Source organism: Pelmatolapia mariae, linkage group LG8 (genome assembly GCF_036321145.2).
Source record: "Pelmatolapia mariae isolate MD_Pm_ZW linkage group LG8, Pm_UMD_F_2, whole genome shotgun sequence".
Taxonomy (NCBI): domain Eukaryota; kingdom Metazoa; phylum Chordata; class Actinopteri; order Cichliformes; family Cichlidae; genus Pelmatolapia; species Pelmatolapia mariae.
The window spans coordinates 5,991,847-6,007,500 of NC_086234.1; the positions used below are offsets into that span (position 1 = coordinate 5,991,847).

Sequence of the window (15,654 nt, forward strand, 5' to 3'; positions counted from 1 at the left end):
ATTTCTACTGCTGTTCACACTGATTCACACTTGCGTGAGTCACAATGTTATGACTCGAGACAGAGGCTGGAGACTGTGGAGGATGTAATGTATGTGGGCAATTGCAGGACCAGCGCTGTGGGTTGTGACTCATATATTTTGACATTTAACTTCTCTAACTGTTAATTGCACACTGGGTGATCTTGTGCCCATGAGCAAGGCACTTGCTCACCAGCAAGCTGCCAAGGAGTCCAAAACAAACAATTCACGCTGCGATTTTGTCGTCCACAGGCCATGTATGAGCGCTTGTTCTGCTGGATTGTGAGTCGTATCAATGACATCATTGAGGTGAGGAACTATGACGCCAAAATCCACGGGAAAAACACTGTCATCGGGGTTCTGGACATCTATGGATTTGAGATTTTCCAGAACAACAGGTTTGTATAAGAAAGAATAATTAAATAAAATATTTAAAAAAAGGAAAATTTCCAATACATTTGTCTTTGTATTTGGTTGTAAAACATAACAAGGATTACAACTCTCACCTTATCTTTATTAATATGTGCGGTAACATTAATAAGCAGATATTTGCATTTAATGTTACTATTCTTTATGCTGCAGCTTTGAACAGTTCTGCATCAACTACTGTAACGAAAAGCTGCAGCAGCTCTTCATCCAGCTGGTGCTAAAGCAGGAACAGGAGGAGTATCAGAGGGAAGGCATCCCCTGGAAACACGTAAGAAGGAAATACTCTAACTTTTCAGTGCATGTGATTATTAACATGTTTTATCAAGTAGTTTTCATTTAAGATCCTTTCATACATCATCATATGGTATTTAATTTGCCTGCTTGTGTATTTTCGCTTCATCATGGTTACTTTTACTCCTTTGTTTCCTTTATTAGATTGATTACTTCAATAACCAGATCATTGTTGACCTGGTGGAACAGCAGCATAAGGGCATCTTTGCTGTGCTGGATGAAGCCTGTATGAATGTGGGCAAAGTCACTGATGAGGTTTTTCTGCAAGGACTCAATACCAAGCTGGCCAAGCATGCCCACTACACCAGCCGCAAGGTAGGGAAAATGAAGTGCGCGCTGTGCTGTTTCTATCTTCTTCTTTTTTTGAACTCAGCTGTGATACGCAGCAGCTTCTTCTCCTTTAAATGGGTCAGAAGTCTGATTGCTGTCTGGCTTTCAGTAACCCAAATATGTTTTAGACTGTGATTTCAGCAACTTTCTGACATTTTATTGACAAATATTAAACAAAATAGCACATTAATCAATCCAAAAAACCAGCTGGCTGTAATCTTCATCTCAATCCAGAACAATATGTACAGGGAATATTTCTGTAGCACAGTTTAATCAGATATTTTTTTCACAATTTCCTGCTATCCCCTAAAAGTGTGTAAATCCAAAACTAGATGCTTTTCAGCGAACCTTGATGTAAAAAATCAAGGCCATTATGTGCTTCTAATGAGGCATTGTGTGGCTATAGTAACCTGAGAACAGCAGAGGGCAGATTACACTGTGCAGTAGCGATTAGTGCTTAGGGAAAGAGACTGAACATGATCCCGTTAGCTTTAATAATCAGCCAGGCTTACAGTGTAATTCACTCTAATGGTCTGTGCAGACCACTAGACTAAACATAAGCCAATTTAATTTGCAAACATCCATGCTTTCTCCGGGAGATCAGATGGCTTACAATGAGGTTAAGGTGACTTGCCGTCATAGATCTGGTTTGCGTGTATGTAGCTTTTTCTAGTGCTGTTTAACATGTAAGAGGTTGTCTGGAACAGCTGATAATTAGTGTTCAAATCCAGGAGGTGTTTTTATTTTTAGGGCTGCAGTTTTCTGTGTGGACACAAGGGGGCATCAGCTGTCAGTGAAAGAGCTTGTTGGAGTCTGACTCAACACTTTGCACAAGTGATGTCACTGGCAGCCAATGAGAGTTTGTGGAGCTAGTGCTTTGCTGTGTTGGTATAAGTAGTGGAGAATGCGTATTTATAAATGCATGAGGGGAGCCATGCAGAGAAAAAGAGAGGAAGAAAAGGAGAGAGGAGGGAGAGGGTGATACAGTGAAAATGAATGATGACAGGTGGTAGGTAAACATCTCTGTATATTTCTGGGCAGCGTACTGTGGATCAAAATACTTAAAGCAACAGGCTACAAAGTAAGTCACTGTGTCAAAACTGTTGAAAGGCTGCATAGTCCCATGTGATGTGAAGAAAGAATAGTGAACGGTAGGCAGTGAACCCTGCAGTTGCTGTTATAGTTCAAAGTGAATGAAGTGCACTGTGACATAGAAACTGTGAATAAAGCCAGGATGAGTCAAGATCAGGTAAAGATTGTACTGTGGGGTGTATTCCTCTTACCCTCTTATCATCTTGGAGTCAATATTCCCCTCGCCACACTCCGACCTCCTCCTACTGCTGGTAGCAGACTTCTGACTTTGAAAGGCATGTGAAATAGTGGGTTTGAATGTAAAGTGATCCAGCTGTTACTTCCTGGAACCAATATTGGCATGAATAAATAATATCCAGAGACTTTCCTCCTGCAGTGTCTGGACTACTGTACAATGTGGAGGCTGTTAATGTTGCCAGGCAGTATTGCCATAATGAGTGAATTGTAGGGGCCTTTAGTCGATCTCTGGGGCATTTTGGGGGGAATAAATGGTGTGTATTACCATTTAGATGAACATTTTTTCAAAAGTTAATTTGTCCAGAGTCCACAAGAATTGAGCTTTCCAAGTAACATTGAATGCAGAGACGATGATCTTTGAATGATCTGAAACAAAAAAACAGCAGTTAAATCAAATGTGCTGCTTATTGCAAGAGCATGAAAGTGGATAAACTGAAGTGTAGCTAGTGTCTTCTCCTTTTTACCTCTTAGCCGTAAAAGGCTGATGGGGTATTGTGGCAGCGTGAACGCGGTAACTCGAGAACGAGGCAACGTAGATTTTGAAATTCTTACTGTAGGTGTACCTACAAAAAATCTCAGAGAAGTTCAAATCTCAGTCACCTTGACCTCAAGATCAGAGGTCAAGTTTTTTGGAAATCTTGTGAATGCAATAACTTGAAAACAAAACAATGTGGGATTTTGAAATTGATACCATAGCTATATGTGCTAGGAGGCTGAGAGGTAACACCAGCAGCCGCCAGTATTTTTAACAAATATCAGTAAAAACACTGCTGTTATATACACCCCTTCACAATCTAATAGTAAGCAGCACCCTCAAGTGTATTTCTACAGCTTTTCACCTGTCCTCAGTTAAAGTTTGATGTACCCTATACAAAAACAGCAAAAGAACAACAATAATGACATGGAAACAAGTGGAAAAGTGCTTTTTGTTTATAACATATTTAAAGCTTCAAGTCTGTCTGATCCAGTCTGTTGTCATACTGTATATATTTTTAGTTTTTTTGCCTGGGGGCTCGCAGTGCTTTCCCCAGTACTGAATGAAACAGCAGCAAAGAGACAGACAGGATATCTCACTGCATTTCAGTCTTATTTGCTTTTTGTGACAGCCAGGTAAAGTTTTTGATCTAAAAGAAGGAGAAAGCTACATGCATGATATGTGCAGAATGTAGCTTTTTTTTTTTTTTTTAAATCGGTTATTCCTCACTTGTTAGAATTGTTCACAAATTATGTATGTCTTGTAGACCTGTGTTCTTATTGAGTCTATGTTTTATGTCAATGTAGTACTGAAACTAAAATAGGAGACTTGGAAAAGGAAAACATGCACATCAAGAGAAAATGCCACTTTGCCATATGAAGGATGAAAAACGCAGATCATCATTCTGTTGCCAGGCCTGATGTGTCCTGTTCTGAATGTCTGTGAAGGTTCTCAGTCATCCAGGTCATCGTAGTCTAAGGAGCTTGGACACTCCAGATGCTTTTCTTTCCAAGCTCCTTAGACTCAAGTTCTGAATGTTTTTCTCTGTTATTTGTTTATTTATGCAGTGCAGACATCAGAGTAATGTTGCTTGAACCTGATCTTTATTTCCTCTTTCAGTACACAAGAATTTTATAATTGTTACACTGAATGTTTGTCCTATTTGGCCACTCTATGGATTATTTAAATAACATAGACTGTGTTAGAGTCTAGGGCTGCCACCGTCATCATGCCTATGCATCTTTTTTTATATTGCACTCTTAGTGTTAAATAATTTTTTTTTATAACTATACATATATTCTATTTATGGAACTGTTTTTTGGTGTTTGAGAAATGTAAAATGGATTTATGGCTTTGTATAGATATGCTTTTTTGTTTTGTTTATTAGCCAAAGCTTTATCTTATGTTTAGAATGCACTCTACTTGCCTCAATAGATCTGTACCAGTCCAGAGGCTAGAGAGCAGGAGGGCACAGGTGGCAAACAGGACTGCAGGAAAAGTGATTGCAGGAGGTGATGGAAGGCGAAAAGCTGGCAGAAAGCAGGGCATTTCACATTAAGGTGGAGGTCACTGTACTGAAAATCAGTAGATATAAACAAATAGAGATAGATGTATTTACTGCATGTCAAATCATTTTAAAGTTCCTCTTTAAAATGATGACACTCAGTGACCTTGAAGTGAAGTTTTAATTGAAGTGGAGGCTTCATGTCTAGTTTGGTACTGGCTGATGTTGGAGCTGGTGGGTGGCTGGATACACACACTTAAACCTAAAGTGTTAAATACCTGTATTATCGAAAAATGCTGAAAAATTTGCTCACAGTTTTTAGGTCATGTGTTGTCTTGGCAGTTAAGGAGCTGTGATATGCAAACTGCTGTACATTTTACTCCACACATGGTGTGTCACATGACAAGCCCACAGTTTTTTTTTCTGGAAACTCTTATAAAGTAAAAAAAACTCAAAAAACTAACCCATGAGAATTTTGTTAGTATGTCTGTGTTATCCGTCAGGTATGGAATGGATTTGGAATATCTTGGTCATAAAAAAGGGAACATTTTAGAAGTTAAATAGTGTTGTCATTGCTGACACAGGGTCACTGAAAAAAACAGAGCCAGCAAGAGAGAAACTGTATATTACTGTGACCTCAAAACAGACACCCTAACCTACATTCATATGCAAATTAGTTCTTGGGAAAGTTTTAAAATGTTCAAGGCTTTGAGCATTCAAGGAGAACACGAGCTCTGAAGCCTTGAAAGACTAACAGAAGCACTCTCACCTCATAGCTCAGAGCTCCTCAAGTTGGCAGGATGAAAGTGTGAAGATGTAGGGAGACAGAGAGAAGAGGAAAGGGAAAGTGAGGTGCAATGTGAGAGACTGGGAGTTGTTATGTGAGGGGAAGTGAGATGTGCACATTCCGCGAGAGAAATGAAAGGGGTGAAGCACAGTTTTATGAAAACAAGAGCTAGGCTAGGTATTATTGTATTCTTTCCCTCTACTATCAAAATAGATTCCATGAGCACATAGATGTTTCCAACAAAGTAATAACACTAGATTACCTACCCATCGATAAAAGACAATGAAGATCAGACATCTGAGTAACAAAAGAACCAGATAATTATCAAAATGGCTTAAAGGTTGTGCTAAAAGAGAGGGAACATTGCTTTCAACCAAGCTGCAGCTTCCAGAGTTGAAAAATGAAACCAGCACCAAGACTGCAGTTCCTTGAATGACCACTTGAGGCTGGCCCTACAAGATGTGTTTCCTATTATTTCAATATAATCATCTGATATGTAATGTGACAGGCAGTACAGCATGTTGCTAGCCTTAGCCGATCATTTAGGGTGGGGCCCTAAATAATCTAAATATGGTAGCTCTAAATGAACTAAAGTGTGCTGCAGTCAAGGCTTCAAAGCCAGAATTCACAAATCAATGAACAACACCTCATTGGCTAAGTATGTCTGTGATCTTTATAGTTATTTGGTGGCTTGAGGAAAAAACTCAAGAATAATATTTGTGAGTAGTTACTGGATGTGTAAAAATAAGCGATTGTGTTTGCCTCTGTTCAAAATGAAGATGTCATCTGTTGCTTTTTAAAGAAAAGCCAGGTCCAAGGTCAACTGAGCAACTCTGTTTTCCATGCGAAGGATATGAATGTATTTGTGTGTTATATAACTGCAACACCACAAGGGATTTGAACTTATTTAAACTGCACTCATCATGCAGTTAAATAGAGTGTGGGCTTTCAGCTTTATTTCAAGGCCATGTTCAAAAGTAAGTAAACCGACATGCAGTAATTTTGAGTTTAAGCTTATTTTTATTACTTTAAACGCTGAACCTTTGCTATCAATGAACCCACAGACATCAGCAGATGCTGGATTTCATTCCACTGAGATGTGTTGTCAGGCATTGCTTAGTGCTGCTTGTGTGGTTGTTTGGGCATTAAGTGTTGTCTTCAGTAAGTGAAAGGCATGCTCAACTGGGCTGAGGTCAGAAGAGTGAGCCATTTGAGAACCATTTAGTTGGCTTTAGCAGCTCTAAGCTCTCTTTTCTGGTCTGTTTTTGATACGACTATGAAAGCTCACACCTATCAATTTAGCATTTCTCAGTATAGACAGTATAGATATTTATTTTGGGTCATGTCATCAATAAACACCAGTGATGCAGCTTCATTTCCAACTATACATACCTGCATTATGCATAAAGATGCTTTAGTTATTCAGGTTACTGTCAGAGAAAATAACAGAAAGACTTGTAGGTATAACTCAGTGTAATTCATTAGAATTACTTCATAATGATCCTAAATAACAAAAGCACTATAGTGTAAAATTAAATAAAGCAGTTTGAACTAAAGCATCACGAAGGTTCACTGCTGTATAAAAATCCATTACCTTTCACTGGTTATTTTACTAATAAACTGAGTGTATACGAAATGTAAACCATTTCTGCTTCAGTGTGCAGTAGTCGCATGAGAGCCTCAAAAGCTGATGAGATGGAAATGAGACATGCAGAGCAAGAGATTGAGTCGGAGATCAATTCCAGGAAATGTTCACGTAACACGATCTACCGTAATGTTCTCACTCTGCTTCCAGGACTGAGTGATGCTACGCTGTCGTCTGGCTTCAGCTCACAAAATGTGACGCACAAATACGTACGCTCTGCAGTGTTCATTCATTCGCTACATACTACATGTGGACATTAAATTTGGCACCCCGTTGTCAAAGTAAGAAGAGAGAGCATTCCTAAACCGTTCTTTCAGGTCTCCATATGTCATGTTGCGTTGGAGTCTGCTGATCTGAATTTCTTTTCATTTGCTTCCAGGCTTCTCAGCCTTGTTATGAATTAATCAGGCAGTTTTGATGCATGGGAGCTGCGGGCTTGTTTACAGAGAATTCTCACCTAAAGGGAAGCGCTTGAATCTGATGCGAGTGATACATCAGTCAGATTTTTGCTTTTGGCGCCATAAAATCCAGCTGTCTGTTTTTGTATCAGCCTGTGTGTGCTCGACTCAACACTTTAATCACACTGAAATCTAACTAGTTTCATAAATTTAATGACTCATTGCTAACAAACTGTGTAGCTATCTACACGCCTCGTCGCCTTTTTACTTGATTTTTTGTCTTCTTGCACCACAAACACTGTGAAATGTGAAAGCCTTATTGTTTAAATATTTCTTTTCCATTTTAGTCTGCACGGTATGTTTGTAGGCTCACAGTTACATAACAATTTAAACACTTGCTGTAAAGTTGTAGACAGTGATTGGCCTTTTCAGTTTTTACTGCAAGTTATTGGGTATGACCCTGATTACAAAACAGAAAACCACAAACAGTAGAGATTTTAAAAGTATAGACCAGCTATTGAATTAGATGTCAAATCTGTGGTAGCTTATTGTGTGTTATGTCTGAGTGTGTCTGAGTGGGTGGATGGATTATCTTTATAAGTTTCTTCCCTCGTAACACAAATATTTTATTTGCCCGTAACATTTTAAATAAATAACTTCTATAGTCAGCTGCCACTCCAGTAAGTCTCTCTTAGTGGGACTCCTGACTTCACTGTCTTGGACTGGATCTGCAGATGGTAGCTGCTGATGAGCTCAGCTTAGCAGCACACAAACATGCTGGAGGTTCTAATTAGACCCTGCAGCCCGCAGCAGATTTTAAGAGAAGAACAAGGACTGCTCTTACTAGCTGCAGCCAAACAAGCGGGATTAGAAATTGCCTGAAGGTCCTTTCAGAAAAAACAGCTGATTGACTTCAAGACCACCAAAAAAAGTGGGCTTGCAGGTAAACCATTATTGGTTGGTCAGTTATTGCTCTTTAGTAGATGTCCAAATATAGATTCAAATCCAATGCTTCCTTTACTATAGTTTATTTTGTGTCTATCTCATGTACATATACACCATTCTGCAAATACACACTGAAATGCACCAAAGGCAGTAAGAGTTAGACTTCCATAATGCACTAGTGGGTTTGCTGGCAGTATTTTCATCAGTGTCTCTTCTCTCGTTGCTTTCTTTGTCCCGGCTGAAGCTTTACTGTTTTGGTTCAGTTTCACTGCTCAGGCAGCTGTTTTTGTAATTTAATGTGTGCTACTACCCAACCATTTACAAGCACACAGAGTTAGTTGTTCAACATAGAGCAGAATTTGATAGCTAAAGATCCAGAGATTCCCCTCAGGAGAAGACCTGAAAGGAGAGCGAATACCTCGTTTGCTCCGTATCTGCTGGATTTTTGTCTGATTTTGTTTGTAGCTCCCAAGTGGCCAAAAAAAATCTGGTATTGCAGGTGTAAAGATTTTCAACAGGAGCCACTGTGATTTGGGCTGCTGAAAACAGACATTTTAGAGAAGTCTTAAAGTATTATTGTTATACTGGATTTATTAAATAGAATAACATCAGCTTCATTTTCTAATCTATAATTTGCTAAAGCAACCACATGTTTGGTAGCATTTTGCAGTAAAATATCAGTTTTTCTGTTTTTTTATTAGCTTTTAAATCTTTCGTTGTTTCACTTTATATATTTCAATTTTCTCCCATCTGCTTTCACTGTTTTCTTTTTTTACCTTTCACATAGATCACAGCATCGCAGCATGTGGCATGCTATGGCGCAGCATACTAATGGGATGTACATGAGTATATGCTTGTGTATGTGTGTCCTCTGCCTTCTGCTACATGTATGAGTGCACATGGTGTACTAAGTGGTAAAGCTTTTATGGGCCATGTGTTGGTGATGCTAATCACTGAGATGCTGGTCATTAGTCCCAGGGATGCACAAGGTCAGCTGTAGCAGTCAGGATGGACACAGGCAGCTAACTGATGCCTCTGAGAGGAGAGTCGGTGGCATAAAGCAGTTCAGCACCAGGACAGTCTGATGGTTGATTCAGGGTTTGTACTCTGTCTGTTGGTGTCTGGATGAGCATGTAGTTTGATATGCTGCATTTTAATGTCCTGACAGCTGCCACTCAGTGCACTGGGCATGAAACGTAAAATCCATCTCCTCATCTGCCACCTGCATTGTTGACTGCGGTGCTTAGTGTGAGTTCTTGACAGGCTTGGAGATAGTCAGATGCTTCTCATTGGGAGGTCTGGCTTGTGCCATCATAGATGGCTCTCCAGTCCAGAGGCTAGAGAGCAGGAGGGCACAGGTGGCAAACAGGACTGCAGGAAAAGTGATTGCAGGAGGTGATGGAAGGCGAAAAGCTGGCAGAAAGCAGGGCATTTCACATTAAGGTGGAGGTCACTTTTATTGACAGTTTAACAATAAAATCTGTTCAAAAAGGTTTGGTTTGCCAGAATGAGATCCACTGAACTCATCTGTACAGAAACATGGCCGATGTGTCTAATGTAGCAGCCAATGTCAAAACCAGTAGCCATGTTTCTGACATTTAATATTGGCTGTTACATTAAACAATAGTTGGGCCTTGACTGCTTTAGTTATTGGACTAATGACAAGATGATCAACATTAACTTTGTATTTTAGGGTAAATGTAATTCTGTACTTCAATTGAATCGTTTTTAAGTAAAATTTTAAACATTTAAAGAAAATTCATACCACAATGCAGACATGTAGTGTAGTTTATAGTATATGATGGTAGATGTCTTTTTTTCTGTCGGATTGGTCATCCTATCATTTTTGCGTTCTCTCCCTAATGTATAACATCTAAGCAACATTTGCATTTTTTTTAAAAACAGCAAAAAATTGTACCCCGGGGGTTTCAGACAGCATGGAACGTGGTGTTAAAAATGTTTTTAAAAAGCTACCTATCTTTCTACTTATCCAATTCAGGAGGAGGCTGTAGCTCATCCCAGCTTTTACAGAACAAGTCACCAGTCTATGACAGAGCTACCACAGAGAGACAGACAACCAGTCACACTTAATTTCATAACTCTGGCTAATTTAGTGCCAGATTTATTGCGCCCACACGCTATTTTGTCCCTTTTAGTAAATCTGGCCCTTAGAATCACCAGTTACCCTTACCCCTGCATCTCATTGGACTGTGGGGGAAAACTGGAGTACTGAGACAGAACCTATTATCTGTGATTCATGAAAACATGCATACACACAGAAAGGCCCCAGCCAGCCAGGGGTTTCACACCCAGGACCATATTGATGTGAATGAGGTCAGCTGTGTAACGTGAAACATCTACTTTTATCTTCCATTCTGCCTCCATGCAGAGGCATTTTCCATTTTTTCTTCTACATTTGTCACCTCTCGCTTTATTGTTCTTTCCAATTACATATATGTTACCAAAGCCTGATGTATGGCTCTTAGTGCTGCTTCAGTCCTTTATCTTCATGGTCAGGTATGTTCTGAACATACTGCAGAAGAATGAGTAACCTCTGCTTCAGTTTCTGCTGTCAGTTTCTCCTGGTTGTTTTCATCTCGTCTTTTCTCTGCTAATAAATGTTGAAACATGTGACAGCAATAAAAGGAAAAAGTGAAAATGACGTGTGGAAGCTTCTTATCACTGCTTTTTGTCGTTTTGTCACCAGCTTATGTTACACTGTGTACCTGACGCGCTCGGCCCACAGTTCTTGTCATTTTCCCCCCTCTGTCTCTCGCCTTCTCACCTCAGCTCTCGCTCTGCTTCTTCTCTCTGTGTTTAAATCCTCCCATCGCTTGTTGCCTCGTCTCTTCTGCCTTCTATTATCAAGATGATTTTAATCCTGGTTATTTTGAGGTTAAATGAAATTATATATTTTGTTCTGTCTATCTTGTTTCCATTTTCATATTACCCCATCATTCTTTCTTCTTCCTCAGTTTCGTTTTATGGTTTTGGCTGCACCTGAAGTCCTTTTCTATTTTTAATTAAATGGTTTGGCTGTCGGCAGTAATTTCTGCTAAACATGCATTTCATTTTTAAAGCAGAACAGGCTGAAACGAAGGCCAGAGTGGTTGTGCTTCTTTGTTTCTTTGTGAATATGAAAATTAATTTTAAACTAATTTTTTTTTTTCTGGCATCGTACATTCAAATTTTAAACTGCAAATCCGATAAAGCAAGCATTTTGGTGACCAGGAACACCTTGGGCTTTGGGAACTCTCTTGTGGTCTTTTCAAATGTTTTGTACTTTTTCTACACTTTCCCACTCTCTATTCTGCACAGAGGCTGTTCTACATATTTACATTCATGAGGTGAAGCTGTTCGCCATAATCACGGTGTCCTACCACTTAGATTAGCATCACTAGCATTTTTTTTTTAATTTTACTGAAATAACTGTGAGTTGCTCTGCAATTATTCTTTTAGTTATTCTTACATTTTTGCCTTGTTCACATTTTAGCAGCTTCTGTCTTTAGATTTCTAAGATTAAAGCTACTATTAGTTGTTATCTATTAAAAACAGACTTCTACAGGAATGTTGGCTCATAAAGCTGAAATACAGGTGAACCTATGTCACGGTGAGTCATTCATCTGCCCACAATTTACAACAATCATCCTCCTCTTGATCAAATTTTAGTGAAACTTGCAAACAATGATCATTTAATAGGCCTTCCCCCAAACTGTACTCTAGGTCAACACCAAGGTTTATTCTTTAATTTTATCTTTGAATTTTAATGGATCATGAGCTGAATGTGCTACCGCTCTTTAAAAAAAAAAATTGCTCGGAATTTAGTGGCATCCCGAATGAAATTCAATTGTGGATACAAATTTTGGTGATTGTTAAGTTATATACGGGCAGCGTGCATTGAATGTTACATGTGAAACAAACTGAGAACATAACATTCCATTGGCAGGTGAATAATTTGAATTATATAGATATATAAAAAAAATCAAAAGAATTGGGATTTACAAAAAATATAGATGTTAACAATCACTGTATGTGTGACAATGTTTCCTCAGACTGGTCCACCCGTTATGGAGGAAATGGTACATACAGACACATATATCCATATGTACACTATTATTATAGTAAGATATTTGTGCTTTTTAAATACAACCTTTCAAAAAATACAAGTTGTTAACATAGTGTAGAAAACAATATGAGTCAGTACTGCACAGTACTGGTTAGTACTGAAGATTATATTAGTGCTAATCTCACTGAGAATAAATAAAGCGATTTAAGTTGACCTAATAATTATGCATCTACCCTTGCTTGTGGCTATTTCTTCTGACATCAAAGTCTCTGTGTTGCCGTTATTCTGACCATTGTTCTTTCTTTTAAGTGGCTTCTTTCTCCGTAGATGCACACGCACGCACGCACGCACGCACGCAGCACCACAACCAGCACTACAGCAGTCTCAAACTTAATGCTAGGCTGAAACCCAGACACGGAGGAGGTGCTAACAGCAGCGCTGCCAAGATTTGTGTCTTGTCTACATGTGTGCATCCTGCTTTTGTGTGTGTGTGTGTGTGTGTGTGTGTGTGTGTGTGTGTGAGATGGACTGTATCTGATTGGGATGGATGAAGGGAAGTATGGCTTCCCACAGATGCAGGCTGTCTGTCTGATATAGCATCTGTTTGTCTGTCTGTTCTGTGTTTCGGTGTGTGTTTAATGCTAATAACCCCTGAAAAGTGTGTTTAATTTTTCCAAACAGTTTATCTCTATACTTGAGAGAAACATGAAGAATTTGCTGTACTTACTGAATGAACTGAACTTACTTATTTATTGAATTTAGACCATATAATATAATTTATATAGTACATATAGTATAAATAATAAGTAAAATGTATAGTAAAAATATAAAATGTATAACTAGAAAATGCATTTTCTGAAGAAACTGGACATAGCATACAAAAAACGTACGGAAGATTAAAAGTAGAAGAACAATACTGTGGATGCTTAATCAGCATCCACACTAATAACCAAAAGTAAAGATAAATATTTTTTATGGGATTTTCAGATATTCCAGGATCATTGGGATTGATCTGATAGAGTAGTGTTTTTTTCAGCCCAGATAGAAGAGCAGCAGTGAGGTCCAGCACTGACAGGTGATGAGGCCTGGCCTGGCTCACAGCTGGTGTTCCAGTTCATCTCAGAGGTGTTAGATGAGGTTGAGCTCTGCACAGTCAAATTTGCTCCATGCCAAGCTTTCAAAAAAATTCCCCGCTTGTGCAAGTAGCAACAGGAAAGAGACGTTCAGAACAGCATCTAAAATATTTTGGGAAGTGTGAGGCTTTTCTTTGTTCCTGTGTGTTAAATGAGACAATTGATTTGTTATGCAAATCAGGATGTTCTTAGTGTAGCATAAATACTGAGGGTGGCTTTCTCTGACACAAAAAAGGGGATGACAGTCTGTCTTTTGCAAATTTCTGTTTGTGCATGTTTTTGCTTTTCTTCAAAACAAAGGATTGGGCTTGGTTTTGGTCCTAGGTTTGGGATTGTCACTGATTAGGATTAAACCATTGCAGTAAATTTTGTTCAGATAAGTTCTGAACCTTGGAGTAGAGCCACAGTAATATTTTAGTTTTAAAGTCTGTAACTTTTGAAAGGTTTAGCTCTAGGTTCACACTACAACTTTGACTTTTCTGGACCTCCTAAAATGAAGAGTTTCAGAAACACTGTTCACTCTGTTCACTCCGTTCTAGTTTGTAAAAGTCTGGAAACTGACACCTGCGAAGCTCACACATATTTTGTGATTTCATTCTTCTTGTGTGTCTCTAGTGATGGATCATGCTCCTTGTACCAGTATATTTCTTTGCAGTCTGTGGTTTTCACCCCCATGACCACCTTGCACTCAAGCTAGTTTCTGCCACACTTCTATCTTATTGTAAATCCAAGCAAAGACACTTTTACGCTTACTGTTTGCCATTGCAAACAACCAACCTTCTGGTTGCTAGTTATACCCCCCACATGTGACCAGTGATATCTGTGAATGTGATGTGTTTACAGCCCTGGTGGTTTAAAGCTTACCTGAAATAGACACGACATGTGTTCAGGGTAGCCTTAGAATCTGTCTAGCTGTTTTCAGTCTTCCAGACAACTAATTATGCAAGTAAATAGTAGATTAATTGCTTTAGAAAAATGTTTAACGAAATGAAGGAAAAACAGAGCAAAATGTCCTGCAGTCTAAACCCCAAAGAATTTAGTTTACAATTGTGTATATAAAAAAAACACAGAATATTTTCACATATCTGAGGAGCCAGACCAAGCTTTTAGTATTTCTGCTGATGAATGAGTATGAAACAGCTGTTTATCATCATAGAAGACAAACTTTTTATAACAAAGGTCAGACCAAAGCCCTGTCCGTATACTTCTGGCAATACTCTGTGACTGTCAGGGCTTTTCCTTCTCTACCCATGTTTAGATATCCATCCCAGGGGCTTTCACGGGTTATTTTTTTCTCTCCTTGTTAATAATCTTGCTGCTTCCTGTACCCTCACCCTTCTCTTCCTAATCACTTGTGTCTCCTTGGGATTGCGACAGAATCTCGGGATGCCTCTCACTCATACACACACACTCACACACTTACTTTACCCAGCGGCACAGCCCATAATGAACTCGCTTCATTTCAAGCTGCTGTGCAGTTGTGGATGAAATAAGAACCCTGATGTGCTCATCAGAGGCTGTTTCAGGGCTGCGGAAGACTTCTCTGCATCTCCATTCATGCTTCCTCCCTCTTTGCTCTGCTGTCACTGGCCTACATACATGTGTCAGAATATTGCGTTCACACACACACACACACACACACACTTTATTTTTTTAACTTCTGTCTCTTCCAATCACACCACATATATCCCTCTTCTTTCTCCTTGTCTCATCTCTGCTGCCATGTCTATTGCCTGTGCCTTGAATGTTTTCATCACCTTCTTTTGTTTCTTTCTGTCCTCCCCCCTCACTGCTCTGTTCTGTGAGACATTATCAGAGATGACAGTCTTGGTGTTTTCTGCCCCGTTGCATCTACTTTTGCAGTAACAGCTCTGCCCATCACTCTATACAGTTTAACTTTAATAGTTTGTCATGTAGAGAGCTGCATTAAAGGCACTGGAGAAGAAAATAAAATCAGAATTTTTTTTATGGGGTCGCCTGTGGCTCAGGAAATAAGCTGGGTCATCTGCTAATCAGAATTTTGATCCGTGGCTCCTTCGCTCTGCATATCTAAGGATCCTTGGGTAACATACCTAAACCCAGGTTGCCCCTGATGCATCTGTCAACCTTACACTTTTCATAGCAAGAAGGTCCTGGGTTTGAACCCACTGGCCTGCTGGGGCAGTTCTGTGTGGAGCTTGCATATTATCCCAGTGCCTGCATATGTTCTCTCTGGTGCATGTTAGGTTAGCTTGAATGGCCGTTGCTGTGTTGACCCTGCAATGATGATGATCAAGCAACAATCAAAACGTGGCCTTCAAGTTA

General features: G+C 39.3%; 1 protein-coding gene across 2 annotated transcripts in view; it reads left to right on the plus strand.

The window, feature by feature from the left end:
• The window catches only part of myo1d (myosin 1D), a 118,995-nt gene that overhangs the window by 26,106 nt on the left and 77,235 nt on the right, over nt 1-15,654 (plus strand). For both annotated transcript variants that reach the window (XM_063482599.1, XM_063482600.1), the window contains exons 9-11: nt 271-416; nt 601-715; nt 883-1,053. In XM_063482599.1, the coding sequence (XP_063338669.1) occupies nt 271-416; nt 601-715; nt 883-1,053 (432 nt within the window). The remainder of the gene's footprint in view (nt 1-270; nt 417-600; nt 716-882; nt 1,054-15,654) is intronic.